General features: G+C 42.9%; 1 protein-coding gene across 12 annotated transcripts in view; it reads left to right on the plus strand.

The window, feature by feature from the left end:
• Celf2 (CUGBP Elav-like family member 2) overlaps positions 1–20667 on the plus strand; it is a 507177-nt gene that overhangs the window by 469014 nt on the left and 17496 nt on the right. For 8 of the 12 annotated variants that reach the window (XM_047520132.1, XM_047520129.1, XM_047520126.1 and 5 more), the window contains one exon: positions 15453–15584. In XM_047520132.1, the coding sequence (XP_047376088.1) occupies positions 15453–15584 (132 nt within the window). The remainder of the gene's footprint in view (positions 1–15452; positions 15585–20667) is intronic. The other 4 variants (XM_047520127.1, XM_047520130.1, XM_047520133.1 and 1 more) reach the window with 1 other exon arrangement.

Raw genomic sequence — 20667 nt, forward strand, 5'->3', positions numbered from 1 at the left:
CAGCTAATGAAGTAGTTTTTTTTCTCAGAAATATTAACTAGTGAGAGTTCCAACGAGCATTTGGAAGTGAAAATTAAAGTGAAGAAAACAGTACAACTATTTTGGACATTAAAAAATATATTATCAGTCTGGGGATATAGCTCAGTTAGTAGAGTGCTTGCCTCACATGCACAAGGCCCTGGATTTAATCCCCAGCACCAAAAAAAAAAAGAAAAGAAAAAAAAAATGTGTGTATATATATATATATTAATTATCCATATCAGTTTCTCACTTTCTAAGATATTTGCTACCATGGACTACAAAGCCTCAAAAGTAATACCAAGTCAAAATCTAGTCCTCTAGATCCCAAATTTTCCTCTCACCAATCTTCTGGAGACCATTAATGCCCCATCTGGACCAATGTCACACCAAGCAAGTTCCTTACCAGTTTTCTTGTAAATTGGAAGTGGGTATTACAAAAAGAGTACAGATATTTATGGGATAAGATATATTATCCTATTAGACTGTCCAAGAGTGAGATCACAACCTTCAGCAACACTTGCTGACACGGTCTCCTACTCTGTCCCCACTCCCTTTCTTCCTCCCCCTAAAATGTCTTTGAGGGAATAAACTAAAATGAGAGGTGTGGTTATTGTAGAATAATTAGGCCCCATGGGAGAAGAGACACTCTGCATTTTGTTAATGCCCTAGGGTTGTGATTAGTTAATAATGATGGTGCCTGTGTCATTGCATAATTATTCTACCTCCTTACAATCTTCCTGCACTGCTGGAATACAGATTCCAAGCTCATCTGAGGCAAAACAGCAACCGCAGGCTCCCGTGTCCTAAGTATGTTTGGTAGATACAGGCAATTTTCTCTGTGTTTACAGTTATTTTATTTCCTCAACCACAAAGCCACTATGCTCTCACTATCTAATTATTCTGTGGGAAGTGGTTAATGAAGGCACTGAAGGCACATTCTTGCTGTCTTGTGTTAATGTTGTTTTGTGCAGCTTCAAAGAAAAATCTCTTGCTGTCTGGGGAGAGTGGGGAGGAAGGTTAGGATGAGAAAATTAACTTATTTGGTCCCTAGAAAGCAAGTTCCTTTCCAGGATAGACCTATGGTAGGCCTGACCTGCAAATACGTGGATAAAGGACAGGGGGATTTCTTCATGTAGGAAAAGACTGTGATGAGGTGGGAAACGTGAGGTCGATGGCCCCCTAATGGCCAATTCTTCTGCCTTTCATGGTGGCTCTGATTCTTCAGAGGGTGAAGGAATAGCCAGTTGCTGTACATGCAACCGTCAGGCTCACCCCTCATTGGGAACCCAGGTCCTCGCCCGACTTTCTCACGGATGAGACAGAAATGTAGGTTTATTCTGTCCATTCCTGATGGCAGCTCAAGTGACAGGGAATGTGGGGTCATTGAGAATGACCTTGGATTTGGCTCTGCCCCTGCTCCTGCCTGTGCATAGGAGTGGCAGCTTGGAAGCTGAGAGTGGACGTCCAGTCACTCCTGCTTAAGAGTTTTGTCAGAGGAAGGAAGGTGTCTCTGGCCTTGTTCTCATGACACCAAGGCAGCCGCTGGCTTCATCAGATCTATTTTTAACAACATGCACACTCTCTGTGGTGTAGGAGCAGAGAGAATAAGTGTTGCACTGAGCCCAGCCTCAGCTACATGGTTAGGAGCCCTCCGGTGAGGCTGCCGCATGAGGTGAAGCCAGAGCCCTCGCCTGGCCAAAGTGGCCTCACCCTGCACATGCTAGATGAGGGGGCCTGTCCGCCTGCCTCGGCCTGCAGAAGAATCTCCTTCTACTCGTTCACTCAGCACATGCTTACGTTAGTGTCTCCCGTGTGTCAGTGACTCTTGCAGGTTCTAGGGAATAAAACAAGCAACATTCCTGCTCACTGGGAAGCTCTGCTTCTGGGTTGCTGGGGTTTGTTTAATATGCAGAACCAGAACCACAACTCCTTATTCTTATATCGTGTTTTACCTGCCTCCTAGTAACTGTTCTCCTTTCCCATCACAAACCAAACCTTGCCTCTCCCTGTAATCCTTCACTTTCTCACGTCTCCAGCTCAGTTTTTCACTTTGCCTTAAGGGAAACTGATAGAACTGCACCAGACATCCCTGAGACCAGTGGTTCTCAAATAGTAGTGTGTAAAAGAAGCACCTAGAGGGCTTGATCAAGTCAGGTTCCTCAGCCCCACAACCAGATTCCACTCTGCGGGACTTGGTGCACCCCAGGAAGTAAGTGCCTTGACTAAATCTGGAAAAAAAAATGACTTTCACCATGAAACTGACATATGGTTATGGTGCCCCCAAAAGTAGTGTGGCACCTGACCTCAGAAGACAATAGTTCCAATCAAATGGCCAATCGCCATTATCTCAGCAGCCCTGGGCCATAGCTTAGAGTCTGCCTTCTTCATCGTGGTCATTTTTCTCCATGATTTGGTCACTTAAGATTTAAGTCAGATGTGCTGAGCATGGCAGGTGCTGCATGGGTGTCCCTGGGACAGGAGATTAGGAGCTATTGAGGTGCGTGATGGGGCTTGTACTTGTGTGGCTCCCTTGTTCCTCTAACTGAGCTGGGTGTTCACGTTTTTCATTTTCGCCGTGGGCAGTGAAGACTGGCCCCTTCAGAGTTCTGCCTTCTAGAGTCCTCGCTTCCCCTGCCAGGAGAAGCGGCCATCATGGGTTGGCACTAGTGAAAACAATGAGCTTTTCAAAAGCAGGTCAATGGGTCCACCGAGGCCACCAAGCTTAGCCTGGGGTCTGCAGAAACCCCTTAATGTATGACTCTCCGGGGCCTCTACCTTCCTGTTCCCACAAACAGGAGCAATGCTCCCCTGAAGCAGCTTGGCTCACTTTAGAAGCCTCCTGTTCTCAGACAATTCTCCTTTATATTGACCTGAAATCTACCTCTTTTTAACTTCCATGACTGATCCCAATTTTGGTCTCTTGATTTACAAAGAATCTTTTTGATGTCAGGACCTAAGACTGGTTCCTCCCTTGGTCTTCTTTCTGAGCTGAAGCTTATCTTTCTATCAACTCTCTCTCATTCAACTTGACTTTCATGTCTGGTCACCCTCTTCTGGATACTTTCAAGACTCTGCACCCACTGGCTTTCCTATTGACCAGAATAATAATAAAAACTGCAGAATTTGTCATCATCCATGCATTTGCCTCTTGGTGAGAGGAGAGGGGGTGTTGGATCTTAGGTGTTGCAGAATGAGGGGGGCAGAAAACCAACTTTCCTTTGGAGGACAGAATGACCAGACCTTCCCCCTTTGGATAGACTCAGTGACTGTTTCTCCATCAGTGCCACCTCATCCAGTTCTCACGTCCATTCTCAGGTAGGTCATGTTACTCCCACTATGTGATTAATTCTGAGCTTCAGCTAAATTGGGCAGGTTGCCAGAGGTTTTGCAGATTGGAAGCAACAGAGCCAAAAAATCAAAGGTGGATCTGGGTGATTTCAAGTTCACAGCTTCTGTAAATCAATCTCTAAAGTAACCACAAGATTGATCCAAGAGGTAAGTAGGATGTTCAGCTCGATATCAGCACAGCGTCAACTCTCTGGAGCCAGTCGGCTGTGTTTGAATCCTGGCTCTTCCGCTTCCAGTGGTGTGACCTTCCTTGACTTGCTCTAACTCACATGATAATTGTGGATAACTAAATGAGATGATATGTGTAAAGTGCTTAGAATAATGGCTAACACATGGTGAGCACTTGAAAGACAGTAGCTTTATTCTTGGAATGAACTGGAAAGTATATTAGTTTTCAGTTGCTGCTGTGACCAGTGTCCACAGGCAGCATCTCTGTGGAGGTGCTTGGACACAACCCATTTTCTTGCCTTCTCCAACTTCTACAGGCCACCGACTTGACTTGCCTCCTGGCCCCTTCCTCCATCTTCAGAGCCCGTGATGTTGGGCCAAGTCCTTCTCATGCTAGTGAAGTCCTGGCTTTCAGTCGTTCATCTCTGTGGATTTTTCTCTTCTAATTCCTTCTTCCGCTCCTATGAACCCACATGGGCAATCCCAGATAATATCCCCATCTCAGGATCAGCTGATAAGCAACTTTAATTCCATCTGCCATTTGGATTCTTCTGTGCCATGTGACCTGACATACTCCCTTTTTATTGTTTTGTTTTCTGGAACTGGGGATTGAACCCAAAGCCTTGTGTATGCAAAGCGCATGCTGAGCGATTCTAACCCCAAATGAAACTTTCTATGAGGTAAGATTAGTCATGCTTGTTATCTGGGCTGCTTAGGAACATTTTCACCACAGCTGTCATACATCTGAATGGCAGAAGCTGTGTGGCCTCCCATGCAGGCCTCATGCACACAGCGGGAGTGCTGGCTTCCATCTGAGCCCCTCACTTGTGCACTGGGCCAATCCATTGAGCATTTTGAATCTTGGATGTGGAGGAAAGGACTCCTGTCTAGTTCTCAGGCTGCCTGGGAAGATCCCACGTGCAGTGAAAGAATATATCTGACACACATGATTACTGTCGAGAGGGATTAGGAAAGAGAAACCAGGACCTACACTGGGCAAGGGGTCCAGCACTCAGCTGTTTGAGATACTAGACAGTCGTTATTCCTGGTGATCTTTTAGCACCGTTCTCTTTCTTTTTGAAGAACCTTGTATAGGAAGGGGCCAAATGACATAGGCACCCAGTCTGTCACCTACAGTTTTGACCTGGGCCAAGAAACTCTTCTGAATGTATTCTTGATCCAAGACAGACCACAGCTGAGGGGAAAGAGCCATTCTATCCTCTCAACAGGGATTAGTGTTTGGGGATCACTGGCCATTTTTCCAACAGTGAACTAACCTGGTCAGATGAGCAAAAAAATTCTGTGACCAGCTCAAAGCAGGCATGTCCTCACCACTGACCTCCCTTGCCCACCTGGCTCCACACATGCTCTGACACCCCCAGAGTTTTCACAAAAAAGCACAGGCTAGTGAAGTCCATGGTTTCAGTTGTTCATTTCCTTTCCGGGTTAGCCTGCTGGTCAGAACATCTCTGAACAGCTAGATAGGTTTTAACCAGTGGTAAAGCAGGTGACAGATACAACATATGGCAAATGTTCACTGCCAGCATGAACAGGTGAGGCAGGCTTTGCTGCCCCTACTACATCCTCTGAGCTTGCTTCTGCAAACCCTTGTTGGGAAGGAGTAGCATTCTGCTGACAGGGCATTCTGGGTGATTTATATACCACTCTTCTCCTGAGAGGCTCCTTGAGCATTTTGTAGTTTCAGTGAGAAAATGGAGGACACAGCTCCCAGTGGAAACTGAAGGGAGTTTTAGGTGGGCACAATGCAGTTACTCAAGACAGCCTCTTGCCAGTGTGCCAGCACTGAAATAGGAAAATATGTGTGTTGTGGCCTTTAATTTGTCTCTTTCTCTTGTATCTAGGGTCTTTTTTCTATTGTGCATCTGTTGAACTCTTAACCAATCTCAATCAAATATTTAAAAATTACATGACAAATTTTAGTTTTTCTTTTGGTTTAAACAGCTTATTAAAATTCAAAAGGTTCTTAAAAGTAGTTAGATAAGCAATTGAGATATCTTTTTCCAAGTGACCCTCAAGTTAGGGTGAATTTTCAAGGTACAGTCCAATAATACAGAGGACGTGGAGCCTTCTTGTTTTAAGGCACTGCATCTAGTTACTTTTTCTTAGTCTCAGGTTTAATTCCTCTCTGTCCTGTTATTCACCTTCTCTTCATCTTTCTACTGGGTCTTCCCAAGAGTCACATAGTAAGAGGTGAGAAGCTATGTTCAGAACCATTACTATAGCTAGTCTCCCTGGGTTTTTAAATAAATAGGAAACAAAGCCATAAACAGACCACAAGTTTGTGTGTCGTTATCAGTGACAAAATGAACCCACTGCATTTCTAAGCCTCCACTTCTCCCACAGCACCTAAGCCCAGGCCTGCTCCATGCCCATGAGCTACATGTGTCTCTTTAAGGCATCCTCTCTGTCTTGCTGGTCACCATTACACCTGCACATTATCCACACAAGAGCAGGCAGAGTACTGTTTTCACGCCCTCTTCAAACCTCCGTTATAGACCTGAAGGACCTGAGAAATCATCTGTGAGTATTTTAGTAAGCTTTAAGTCACTAGGACCAAAAGATCTGACAACAACTTAGAATGGGAAGTTTACTTTGGCTCAGGGTTTCAGAGATTTAGTCCACAGTTGGTCAGCTCCATAGCTCTGAGTCCAAAGTGAGGCAGAACTTCATGGCAGAAGGATGTGGAGGAGGAAAGCAGCTCAGAACATGGCCACCAGGAATCGGAGAGCTCTGCTTTCCAGGGACAAAATATAAACCCCAAAGGCACACCCGCAGTGACCCACCTCCTTTAGCCACTTCCCATCTACCCACAGCTACATCCATTTAATCCATTCAAGTGGATCAACCCACTGATCAAGTCACAGCTCACATAATTTAATCATTTCACCTCTGAACATTCTTTCATTGTCTCATACATGAGCTCTTGGGGGACATCCCACATCAAAACCATAACAATGAGCTGTGAGCCCAACCAGATGTGGTGTCTTCCAGCTCCTTTTCTCTCACTTCTGAATGAAGCACTAGCCAGTGGGCCACTGACAAGTCTCCTTCCTGTAGCATTATATATCTCTGGATGAGAGTAGCAGCATGCAGCATCTGTGGGTTCCTGATTCCTGGTGTGAATGCCATAGGAAGAGGGGTGTAGAGTCTGGCACATGGGTTCTCTCTCTGATTTCCTGGGGGTGTAGGTGATGAAGAGCCATGAAGTCATCAGTAACTGAAGATGTTCAGACTGAAAAGTCAAGGAAAATTTCTTTGTTATTATATGAAACACATCCCACATAGTCCTGTCTCCAGTAACTGATGAAGACCTCAGACTCCAAAGAGTGTCAGACCAAGTTCACACAGACCACCTTACTGAACCCTCATGACGACACTTTGAGTTAGAAGGTATTCTTTTTTTTTTTTTTTAAGCATCCATTAAAAAGCAGTGAAGCAGAGAAGTTTGGAAGAATAGTTTACAATCTTACCTCCAATTTTTGTTTTTAAGATTCCACTGAAGGGAAGTAGTTGGGTTACTTACGTGAGCTGTGGGGCCAAGGTGGGCCTTTCTTCCTGCCCTTCTCAGCAATGGTCATGCCTCCATGGTGCTTCTGCTCACGGTTGATCAGAAGTAGGGTCACCTTCCCACACTGGAGTACAGAGGGTTCGAGACTAATAAGGTCTCTGCCGTAGAGTGAGGCTCTGCACAAAGTGAGCTGCAGACATGGAGAATAAAGCCCTACCATACATTTGGTGTCTCTAGCAATTTCAGTGACTGCGCCAGCAGCCGCACAGTGGCAGGTCCTTCATAGAGAATGCTAGAAGGAAGGTGGTGCCGCTGGCTGGCCAGCAGGCCTTCCTCAGCTATTGATCTTCATGCTTTGGCATCTCACTTCTGTCTCACCAGTGTGAGTGGCAGCCAAGGCCAGGGCTGTCTGACACCAACCGGAGCTTGTCATGCTTCGCAGAGGATCTAGCGCCTCAAATTCCTCCCTCCCACACCTCATTCTGGTTTGCAGTTTGCTTCCTCTTCATTTTTGTGCTGTGTGAGGAACATCTCATCTCCTCAGCCCATTCTTGTTCATTCCCCTCCCTTGGATCTGAATGAAGAGTCTGAGGAAGGAGAAGAATCAAAGAGACCTGCACAAATAAGCATTTTCTGACAGTCGCTGCACGTGGGCACTGGAGTCAATTTACTAGCTACATTTCATCAGGACAGATTTCCTTGTGATTTTCCTTTGCCCTAATGAAATAAGGTTTTCATGACAGTAAATTAAGCTCCTTTGCAATGCAAGGATTTGACCCAGTTTTTTCCTCCAAAACTGTCTTATTATAAAGTCCGTATCAGTCTTATATTAATATGGCCATCGAGCACCATATGGTTGTTGGCATAGTGTGTTTTTTCATCATACCTCTGGTTGGTATGAGGGCTGCTGTCCCTCATATGATGGTTCCGCTTAGATTTTTTCAACTTTACAATGGTTTGAAAGGAGTATGGATTCAGTGGAACACCTACTTCACATTTTGAATTTTGATTCTTTCCTGACTAGCACTTTGTGACACAGTACTTTCTTATGTGCCAGGCAGTACAGTGAGCCCAGGCTCCTGGTCCGTCACACAACACTAGGGAAGCACTGTTCCTCCACAGTGTCCCATGCTGCCAAGCTAGGGGTAGGTAGGCTAGGCAGATTAGGTGCATTTCTGACTTAATGATGTTTTCAATTCATGATGGGATTATTGGGATGTAATCTCATCACAAGTGGAGGAGCATATATATTTCTGTTTATATCTTTGATTCTTAAGTGCATCTCCTTTAGTCAGCAGAGTTGGATCTTAGTTTTGGAATTTTTGGTTAAATGCAGCCATTCAATTAATGCCTTTAAGAAAATACCTGCCTTTTGATTACTGCTTTAATGAATATGGTTGAACTTATGCTGGGTATAGTAGTGCACACCTATAATCCCAGCAATTAGGAGGCTGAGGCAGGAGGATCACAAGTTCAAGGCCTCAGCAACTTAGTGAGGCCCTAAGCAATATAGTAAGACCCTGTCTCAAAATGAAAAACAAAAAGGGCTGGGGGTGTAGCTAAGTGGTTAAGCAACCCTAGGTTAAATCCCCAGTTTAAAAAAAAAAAAAAATGAGACCAGGTGGTGGTGCATGCTTGTAATCCCAGCAGCTCCAGAGATGAAGGCAGGAGGATCGCAAGTTCAAAGCCAGCCTCAGCAACAGCAAAGTGCAAGCAACTTGGTGAGACTCTGTCTCTAAATACAGAATAGAGCTGGGGATGTGGCTCAGTTGTTGAGTGTCCCTGAATTCAATCCCCAGTACCCACTCCGTGCAAAAAAAAAAAAAAAAAAAGAGTATGGTTGAATTCATGCCTGCCATTTTGCTTTTTGTTCTGTTTCATGTCTGTTTGTCTAGTCTTCCTTTGTTGTTTTATTTTATATTAAGTAAATATTTTCTAGCATAAAATTTTAATGGTTTCTTTCAATGTTTTTAAAATTTATTCCCTAGTGGTTTTTCTGGGGGTTCTATCAGAACACACCAGAATCTCCTGCTTATATTAATTTTAGCAAGAAATAGAAATGTTCCCCCTCTGTAATTCTTTTCCATCCTACCTTTTTATGCTATTATTTATTTACATATTGTGTCTCTATAATAAAAACCCAATAACATACTGCTATATTTACTACTTTATAAAATCTTATGTCTTTTGAAGAAACAAAGAATAATGGAGAGAAAACGCATATTTTATTTGCAGAGCCCATGTGTAACCTTCTTATTTCCAATTTCTAGTTCCCTTAATTTCTTCCTGCAGATTCAAGTAACCATCTGGTGTCTTTCTTTGCTCCAATACTACTATGTCACCCATTCACCTCCTTTGTGCTGTGATTGTCAAATACATGCATTTCAGTGTGTCACATACCAACCAATACAATCATATGCGTTGTTTTAGTCAACTAAATGTTTAATTAGTTAAGAGGAAAACTGCAATTATACCCTTATAATTACATAATTGCTTACATTGGTGGGGGTTTTTAATGTGTGGATTCACAGTACTATCTGGAATCACTTGCTTTCAGCCTGAAGAATTTCATTATTTCTTAAGGCAGGTCTACTGGCAATGAATTTTGTCCCCTTCCCCCATCTAGGTATGTCTTCCTTTCTCTTTCAGTTGCTTGATATAATTTTTAATTGATAGATTTTTTTTCTTTACAGCACTTTGACTATGTCCTACTGTGTACTGACATTGTTGGTGCTGGGAAGTCTGCAGTGAAACTTTGGGGTTCCCATGTACATGAGTGGTCTTTTTTCCTCTTGTTTCTTTCAAGATAGTTAAAACTGTCAGCATTTTTACTGTCGTGTGCCTAGGTATAGAGCATTTTGTATTTATCCTATTTGGAGTTCATTGGTTTTCTTGCATGTGTGTTTTTTGTTGTTGTTGTTTTTTTCATCAAATTTGGAAAAGTATAGGCTGTTGTCTCTTCATATATTTTAGCTGGTCTTTCCCCTCTCTTTTTGGTGTGTGCACTACCTGTGTGCATGTATGTGCTTACTTGCTTACTAGGGTGCCATATTTCTGAGATCATTTTTCTTTTTCTGTTCTTCAGAATGTACAGTATCTATAAATATAAAAGTTCACTCACACTTCTGCCATTTCATACTTACTATTGAGCCCTGTGGTGACTTTTTCATTTCAGTTCTTTGCTTTTCAGCTCTAGAATTTGTTTTCTTTTAATAATTGCTCTTTTGGTTAATATTCTTTGATGATGAAACATTATCATCATGTCTTTCTTTAATTCTTTAAGCTTGATTTCCTTTAGTTCTTGGGAAATGTTTATAATGGCTGATTTAATATCTAATATCTGGGTCCTCTCAAACACACTTTCTTTTGTCTACTCTTTTCCTCTGTACAGATCACACTTTGTTTCTTTGCATATATAATTTTTTGTTAACAACTGGACATCTAGATAATATATCACAGCAATTCTGGATACTACTCCTCCTCACCCACTCCACCCCCCTCCCCACTGGCTTCTCGTTTGCTTATTTGCTTAGCAACTTAGCAAAACTAGTTAAGTGAGGTCTAGTCCCTTAAATTTGGCTCTGATGTCATTCCTCAGAAGGCACAGATTTGGGCTGAGTGACATTCCGGCTTTTCCCTTTTAAATGGATCTTTCTTCCACATGGCTCTATGACCACCTCATTTCCTGATCTTCGTTGAATTTCTGGCTGTCACATCCACTTGTTAGCCTCGGCTAACTTCTCGTTGATGGCTCTGTTGCTTTGGCCCTGTAGCACATAGCATCCCCACAGTCTGATCTGATTAAAGCCAGGCCCTTTTGGAAGGGCAATCTTTGAGCTCGTCCTCGAGTCTTACTCTGACCTCAGGAAGTCTCCTCTTGGCTGCTCTGCTGTGCTACCATGGAGCTGTCAGCCTCCTAGTAATTGTTCACCATCAAAATTTTTGTTTCTGACAGCACCTTAGACTTGAACTTTCTCACACTGTGTTCCAAATGAATTCATTCCCCCTAGAAGAGCTGTGGATCTCTGTGCTCTTATGGCCTAGTGCACCCTGGAGACACTGTTCCAGAGCTGGTGCAGGGACAGAAGCCTGCTTTTCTCTGAATGGCACCTCTGGTTGGTATAAGTGTTGCTGTCCAAGGGTGGCAGCACTTTGTCTTCTTGACTTGCCTTTCACAGCATAGAACCTCCAGCCTATAAATGAGTGGGTGAGGATGGATGGAGCCAGAACTCTGCCTATTAGAAGAGGTTGGTTGAGGAAAGGATGTCCTTACTCCTTGGAGCTCCTGCTCTGTGGGAGGTGGGCATAGATTAGAAATGCTGGCAGTCTGCTCTTCCCTGGAAGAACCACAAACATAGATTTGGAGCTGTGTTTTGTAATTTTTTTTATTGCAAGCTTAACTATCCTGGAACATTATTTCTGGTCAGTCTTTGAGGCCTGGGTTCAAAATAGACCCCTTGGGGGACACTTGATATTTTATTTTGAAAGGTACTAGAGGAAAGGACAAGCTGGGGACCACTTTAAAGAGCTTGACCTATCTTCTTGACCATACTCACCCATTTTACTGAGCTTCAGGAAGGTAGGGAAGAGGTGGTACCAGGTAAGAGAGCCTGTTATGATTCCAGTGCCACAAATTCCCTCTGTTCTTACTGAACATTGGTAAGTTTTCCTAAGAAAAACATCTGTCTGTATATGCACTTACGACAATTGTCAGAGACTTTTAAGTAGCTGAATTTTATAATTTTTACCAGCTATGGTTATTTCATTGCAGACAAGATCCTGAGATATCTTTATACTGCCATTCTAGAAGTGCTTCTCCAGTGTCAGTTAAAACTGTGAATTTTTCCAAGTGTTTGTTACTGGCTTAGAATCCAAACCTGCTTTTGGGACAGCCTTTACCCACTTATCCACTGGCACAGCAATCTCGTAAGGACTGTTACATGCAGATTGACAGCAAATGTCACGTGGGGGACAGTTCTGGTGTACAAGGTTACCAGAAAGACCCTCCCACTGAAGAATACTAAAATGTATACTGAGTTATTGTTATGAATATTTTTAATCACATCAATAACTAAAAAATTAGTAGAATACCCAGATATCAATGATGAAGTAGAAGAGGCAGCCCAGAGAAGTGAGTAGCACTTTGAAGATGCCTTTCACCTTAAGGACATTTGACAAGTCAAAAACTTGAGCACCAGTTCTCAGAAGCTGCTAAGTGATACACACAAGTCCAGAGTCTACCTTCAGTATCTAATGGGAGACCATCCCACTACATGTCTGAAACACTAGAAGGCTAAGCTTTTAGTGTAAGAGAAACAGGAAATATTTCCCTTTAGGAAACTATAAAGAAAAGTGCCTGTCTCAAAACGTGTGCTGAGGAGAGCTAGGGGAGTAGCTCCCTGAGAATGATTATAGCACGTGAGCTTGCAACCCAACTTTATCTGGGTGGTCAAAAATCCTCAGGCCATTTAAAGAGGTCCCCAGCTTGTCCTTTCCTCTAGTACCTTTCAGAATCAAGCGTAAAGCACCCTCAAAAGGGCCTGTCTTCAACCCAGGCCTCAAACACTTCCCAGACATAATGTTCCAAGATATTTAAACTCACAATAAAAAATCATAAAACACAAGTAAACCGTGGACTGAGAGCAAGAAGCAGCAGACATAGTTAGACATATTTATAGCCACCAAGACCTCAGATGGTGGAATTAGCATGCAACAGAAAGGAAGAACAATTAATACCATTTAAAGGGATTTGAAAATGAAAGGCAACTGATTAGGAAAAATAACCATTCATATTGATAAACTTCAGAAGTTAGAAACTGATCAAAATGTAAAATTTAAGGTATATAAGCATATTAGATAACAGAATTTGATAGACAAATCTTGACAGAATACATTTATTTTTGGATATTCAAGGTTGATGGTTTATTTATCTCAGTACATCACTGCACTCTGCCTTCCATTATTAATATTGAAATGCTGGGTATTGAGATGGCTAATCATGTTCCTTTGAGGACTGTTTTGTTTTATTTTTTGCCTGACCATTTTAAAGATCTTTTCCTCATCTTTAGTGTTCATCTTTCACTGTGTTGCATCCATGATTTGTTTTTATTTTCTCTGCTTGGAATTACTGGGATCCCTGAATATGTGGATTGGTGGGGGGGGGGGGGAATGTTATCAGTTTTGGAAAGTTCTTGGTCACTAACTTTTCTTATATTACTCTTCCCATTCTCTCTTTTTTCTCAGGAACTTCAACTGAACACGTTAGATCTATTCCATACCATTTCATCTCCCATATTTTCTGTTTCTCATTTATATATAACCTCCACAAATCTCTCTTTCAGCTCACCAAATTTTTTCTTCATCTGTGAAGCTCAGAATCATTGCTAATTTTGTTATGCACAATAACAGTTTGGGGTTTTAAAGCAAAGTCTGTAAGTTTTAGAACTGCATACTGAAGTATGTATCAGTGAGGTGATGTAAGGTCTAACCTTGAAATACATTTAGAGAGAGGGGTAGATTGGGTCTTGAACATTCCAGAATCTGTATGTGGGTTTATAGGATTTTGTTTGTTATTGTTTCTCCTGTTGTGTATGTTTGAAAAGTTTCATAATATAAGAGGACCAGAAACACTGACTTGATTTTATAAAATTTTCTTTATATTTTTGTCTTAAAAAAAAAAAAAAAGACAATGTAATGTGTCAGTGCCTTTCATGAACAGAAATCTGACAAAGTAGGGAATTCATTTTTTAAGACTCTGATTTGGCCTCACCCAAAAAGAACAAGGTGCCTTTCAAGCAGTGCTCTTCAGTCTCTGAAGACACAGAAGGGATGAGTCCTCGCTGGCCAGGAACACTCTAGGGGGATGGATAAAGTTTCCCACTATCCTAGATGCTAGATGGAAAGGATGTTCACATGCTGCGCATTTCACAGCTGGAAATGGACCAAGTACTGCTTTTTTTTTTTTTTTTTTTCTTGGTGCTGGTGATTGAACCCAGAAGCACCTTACCACTGAGCTACATCCCCAGTCCTTTTTTTCTTTGAAACAGGGTCTCACTAAGTTGCTGAGGCTGTCCTCAAACTTACAATCCTCTTGCCTCAGCGTCCTAAGTCACTGGGATTACAGGTGTGTGCCACTACACCCAGCCCAAGTGCTTCTTTTAGCAGCTAACGGAATCAAGTTTAGTCAGACCTCCATTACCATAAGGTGAAACGCTGGATGTGAAAAAGGTCAGCAGATTATAAACCCATATAAATATAAGGCACTTGAAATATTATTTTGAGAAGGAATCATAAGTGCAAAAGGAAATTACTCTGGAAAACCATTTTGGGAAACCATTTTTGGGGGAATAAAAAAGACATTGGAAGGCTGGGGATATAGCTCAGTTGGTAGAGTGCTTGCCTCGCAAGCACAAGGCCCTGGGTTCAATCCCCAGTACTGCAAAAAAAAAAAAAAAAAAAAAAAAACTGGAAAGCACTTTGAAAAACATTGGGTAGTTCCTTACAATGTTAAAAATAGTTTATCATATGACCCAGCATTTCCAATCCTAGGTATATACTCAAGAGAATTAAAACTATGCATGTCTACATAAAAACTGGAACCCAAATATTCATAGCATCGTTATTCATAATTCTCGAAAGTGGAAACAACTCAAAGGTCCATAACTGATGAATGGATGAACAAAATATAATGTTATTCACATAACAGAATATGATTCGGCAGCAGAAAGTGAACAAGGTACAGGCACGTGCCACAGCACATGTGAACCTTAAAAACACTATGCTAAATGAAAGAAGTTAATCACAAAAGATCACATTTTATTATTCAATTGATATAAAATATCTAGACTAGGCAAATCCATTGGGACAAGAAAGCCAAGAATTGCCATTTTATTCCCCCATCTCTACGCCTTTTCTGTTACAGTAAATTTCAGGCTGGCTGACGAGAAAGCTAACAGGACGAGGCTCTCCTACAGTGGGCATAATAGAAGATCACCCAAAATGACAGGCCTCCCGGTCACAAAGGTTTCCCTCCTAACCAGCAGTGAACATGTTCACTGCATTGGCAAAAGAGAGCTGCCATGGTGATGACTACCTGTGCAGGTGGGGGCTGGGGGTGGAAGCCAGGGTGCAGGGGGAAACACCCCCTCTACCACTGAGCATCACCCCCAGCCCACTATGACAGTCTCTTTAATCACCAGATCTAATGTCAAGATTGCTATTTGTACAATCCCATTCGTCTTTCACACCAAAAACACAAGGGGGGGATTGTGGGCTTCCCGTGACGAAGCGACTCCTCACTTCCTGTGAGGAGGCAGACTACCCCCCAGGCCTGCTGGCTTGCACTCATCTTGTACTTTCTCTCTCCCTTTTCTCCTTTGTTTTTCAGTGGCTGCTTCAACCCCCAACTCCACTGCTGGTGCAGCCATGAATTCCTTGACCTCTCTTGGGACTCTGCAAGGACTGGCTGGAGCCACTGTTGGACTGAATAATATTAATGCACTAGCAGGTACCATAAACAGTGAGTATTTGCTGCTCTGGTGGACAGCCTTCCCCCAAATTCTCCACAGAAAATGGTCATCTAGAAATGACCTAAAAAGGATATGGAATGGGGAGAACTAAAACTTGGGATGGAGGAGCACATGCTTTGACAGGCAAAAGTTACTTGCATACATTTTATCTCAAGAAATGCCCAGCCCCGTCCCACCCCCAGAGTCAATATTATATCTAGTCTCAGTCCTCACCTGTAGTTTGCTGGGGTTGACAGATACTTTCAGTTTTCAAGGAGTCTGGCTTGGTTTTGGTTTTCTCCTACTGTGAGGCAGTACATAATAATAGAAAATTAAGCTGAGAAGCGTGTATCCAGCTCTACTGCCCATCAGTTTTAAGAACTCGGGCAAACCACAGCTCCCTCTCTGGGCTTCAGAGTCTCCATTTGAAAAAATGAAAGTTCTGGATCAGAAGATCTTAAAGGTGCCCTCCAGGTTTAAAATCCAAAGATTCTTGACAATTACACGGGGGACATGAGATCTCCAAAAGCAGGAAATGGAACTAAGTAGAAGAGAGGTGCTGCTGGAATCATCATCAAGCACCTGTAGGCATGGGTCACTTACAGCAGTGACTGTCTAAATTAGGAGCAGCTTTTCACTGCAGGGAGGGTTAAACAGGCTTGGAGGCAAATAGCTTACCAAGTTATACTTGGTTCTGAAACACATGGACTCACTAAGGAACTCTAGACCTGTGCTACACAGCCCTCCTGCCCTCGTTCCTGTCATTTTAAACCCATGAGAGGAGTGTTGCCCAGGCCCAGGGTTGTCATATTTTGGGCTTGTGCCTGGCATGGGCTCCTGCACTGGGACAACTGATCCTCAGCCCATAGAGGGGACACCTAGTTTGCCTGTCCCACCATTCAGTCACTGTAGTTGCCTGAGAGTAGCCCAAACCCAGGAGGTCCATGAGAGCCAACTGAGCTTTCTGAGGAATTTTGGACCTAGTTGCCTACCAGAGAGTCCAGGCAACCTAACACCTCCCCTTTTGAGTTTTTAATAAAAAGTCACTTAATATTTGCCCTACTTTAAGCCATGATCCAGTAAGTAACCTGTTTTTAAAGGATGATCAGACCATACAATTTTTTAAGCCAAAAATTCCAATAATTTTATACTTTGAAAGCTCAAAAGTATCTTGCAGTTTTGGTTAAAAAAAAAAAAGAGCCTGAAATTCATCCATATATAAATAAATCTGATAAGAAAATAAATTGCATGTGTAGAATTAGGAAATGTTCAGGTTTTATTAAAGCCTTTTATTCAGATGCTCTGAGAAAAACAAAGAAGAACTTGGACTGAGTTTTGTCTGACCACAGAGAAAAAAAATTTCCTTCCAAATGTGATGGCTCTCAGTTAGCACCAGTACATGACGTGACCATTTGACAATCAGAGTGTTTTATTCCATTAGCACTGCCTCCGGCCTTTGCGTTCTCCAGCAGCCGAGCAGGGGCCTCACTGCCTTGCCTCCTGTTTCTGGTACAGTTCCTCTCTCTGCCCTGCCTGCAGAAGCACCAGCCCACTTCCTCACCTAGGCTGGGGTGTGTTCGCACATCCCCTCATGCTGCTTCTCTTGCCCCAGGACCTAGTTCCCCTCAAACAAGGACTTTGATTTGATCGCCTGCCTGTCCTTGGTCTGCAGAGAAACAGGCCAGTGGGAATGGTTGTCCTCCTCAGCACGTGCTCATGACTGCTGTGTGTGTGTCCTCCCGTCCGTCCGTGTCCTGCTCCCCTCCACCCTACTCTGTTGTACGTCGCTGGGCTTTCCCCATTGTTATTGTGAGGACCCAAGAGGGACTTTGTTGAATGGCAAAGAAACCACAGCTAGTTCTTGTGTGGAGTCTTATGTTATACCGAGTCTGCTCTGGCAAGGACAACAGGTTGAAATCGTTTTGCCTCTGAATTCTTTGCCATTGGGTTAACAGAAGTTCATGGGAAATTAAGAATGTTTCTGGTTTCAAATAACCCCTACCAGTCAGTATGAACCAGGAAAATGTTTAATTCAACCAAAATTCAGGCACAAATGGAAATAGTCCTTCTCATTCGATAAGTGTTACCGTACAGAGCTCTTTTACACGCAGCTTTGGCTTGGCACTAATAATTGCTGTTTGCATCAAATTAAATACGGAGAGAAAACCTTCTAGGATAGAGCAGCCCCTTTCAGATCATTCTTCCTCAACAGAAAGGACAGTGCTGCCTCTTCTACAGGGTAAGTCTCAAAGCAGGCAATCAAGGAATGGTCACCTGGACAGTCACCTAAAACAGTTAACCCTGGCTTCCATGTCACTGCTCTTTCCTACCCACGCTGTCCCAGAGCCATTACTTGCTACCTTGAGGAGAGTGTTCTGGTTTTCTGAATAGATCCATCTCTTCTATGGTCAAAGCTGCCAGCAAGAGGAGTAGGTGGCTGACTCAGCCTGGCCTAGATTTGACCCTCCTCCCTGCCAGAGGCCCCACCCCTGCCTTCAGGGGACTTTTCCATTAGCAGCTAAGTAGCTAAATTAAACTGTTTGAATTTAATAGCCTTTTTCTTCCCTTACACATTAATGAATGGAGGGGGCTTAAAAAAATAAAGCTCCCTAAAGGTAAAAACAGGAATCAGCAAGATCAGAAGAAGGAACATAGAATAATGTAGAATAAAGAATATAGAATAACAGTAGGTAACTCAGGGATTTTACTTCTACATCTTGGGATGCTCCCTAGGCACATTGTGTATACTAATATATGAACCAAGGTGAAGACTTTGTGCAGATATGCCCAGCAGAGTCTGTACCCGATTTGGTGTGTTTAAATGTAAGTCAAGTGGCATCCTTACCTTTCCTTATTTAAACTGCATAATTCTTACAAACGACTTACTATACAGTGCTTAAAATAATGATTGTTTGAATATAACCAGCCACGAATGCCTGGTGGAAAGTGTTTATGGAACTATTTTATGTAAAGTACAGAAAAGAGAAGATGCTTTGGGCATATTATTGTAGTTTGTCACTCGTTATCTGCATTGTGAAATTACTGTTTGAATATGTTACTGGATCTTACAAAGATGTATGCAGTTAGACACACACACACAAGCACACACAGGCCACACACATTTGCAACCTTTTAACATAGGCATGTGGGAAAATGCCACTAACTGTATGCACATCCAGATTCGTCTCCTTGATTCTTATTTAGGTTCTCACTTACTAGCTTATACTTCAGAAGGATATGCCTCATCTGTACTAAGGAAGCTTATCCCAGTGAACCGGTTAGAAACATATGAGAACATATTATTACATGCCTCACTTCTTATTTAAAATCTAGTAGAGGTGCTTGCAAATAAATGGAGTCTACCTCTGATTCTACTTTCCAGGACCATATCTGTAGTAACCACAACAAATGTTCACATTCATATTTATAGGTATGTCTGTGTCATTTAAAAAGATTTACTTGGTAATCTCACAGTTTCTTGGTGTCTGTCAGGTGAGGATCAAGTGGGAAGCACTTGATAGTCGGGCTGTTTAACCCCCCATACTAACCATCAGTTCCAGAGACCTCCCTTGCAGAGGTTTCACATCTGTTTTCTTCCAGCCCTGCTCATCCAATTAGCAAGCATGAGAACCTAGATTAAATGGGAGAAAATTGCCAGTCCATTTGGCCTTTTCAAGAAAAGCCCTATTCTTTTAAGTGGAACATTTTGTTCAACTTAACTTTCTTCAGTCCTCCATTTCTATTGTCCAGGGCTTTTGAGAGGTAATCAGGTACCAGCAGCTGAGCTAACAAGTGTATCTTTGATACAGTGAGTATTTAATATAGAATAACATTAGGTAATTCACAGGAACTACTCTCAAAAGTTGAAATCTTCCTTTGATGTTTCTTCAGATTCTACCATATAATCCACTATTGTATCCAGGATTTGGCAAACACCCCCATCCCAATTTTCCAAGATGGTTTTGGATTAGGTACTCTCAATGCCTTGGTACTTGTTAGAACTTTGACCCTTATTTTTGTTCAGAAAGATGGTGATTCCATACAGGAGCAAGCCCTGGACTAGAGATGCCAAACCTCCCTCTGTTATCTACACAGGTTCCTGACTAGCCCTGCCTTGGGCATCTACACCCTGTCCACTTGGTGCCTCCTCTGCCAACCCCCACCCCTTCCCCAGGCAAGAAGACCGCCATCACTGTCTCCCACACACGTGGTATCCACAGAAGCAAACAAAACTCTGCAGAAGGCAGGCTTTCCCTGAGGTTCCAGACACTTCTTATTTAGGTTCTCACTTACTAGCTTATACTTTAGAAGGATATGCCTCATCTGTACTAAGGAAGCTTTTCCAGTGAAGCTTTTCCAGGAAGATTTTCCCAGTCTAAAAAACAGCCAACCACAGTGAAGTATAAACCAGGAAGCACAGAGGACATGGCTAGAATGTCACTTGCTAGAGCCTCAGATCTCACAAGGCTTCTATGTAGTCCTGAAACATCCTTCCAGCATTTCAGGAGCATGAAGTTTATTCTGTTTCTGTAAAAGGGAAAAAAAGTTTGGTCAAAAGGATCAGACTCCTGACCCACAAAATAAGAAAGGCCACATACCAGAGGAAAGGGGATTAGGGTTCCAGTGACCACTGCAGTGAGACGTCATCTGTGTGTCTGACATAGAGGGAGAAGCCACACTGCAGAGGCTACAGACCACAGGAATCTCAGGTGGGGCATTCATGGCAAGGCCTCAGAACTCCAAGGCCCTTGTCTAACAGGCTGCCGTGGAGATGAGGTGCTCTCGCCCAGTGGCGGGAGATAGGGAGACATCAGCAAAGTGGAGCTGAAGCTTTCAGCCCAGGCTTGTTGGGCAGCCAGGTGCCCCAAGCACCTTGGGTATAGATAAGTGGCAGCTCACTGTTCACTTTCCTACTAGAATTTCCTCCCAGAGGAGTTTGGAGTTGCCAGAGGGCTGAGCCCACAACTGGATCATCTGTATCCCTAGCATCTGTTACCAGCCTGACAAAAGTAGAATCAACAGAATTTCTCAGCAGTGCCCGCCCCCTTCCTGGGTCACTGCACACCGCCCTCCCACTTCTCGCAGGAAAGAAAC

The sequence above is a fragment of the Sciurus carolinensis genome, chromosome 12 (assembly GCF_902686445.1).
Source record: "Sciurus carolinensis chromosome 12, mSciCar1.2, whole genome shotgun sequence".
NCBI classification, from domain to species: Eukaryota; Metazoa; Chordata; class Mammalia; order Rodentia; family Sciuridae; genus Sciurus; species Sciurus carolinensis.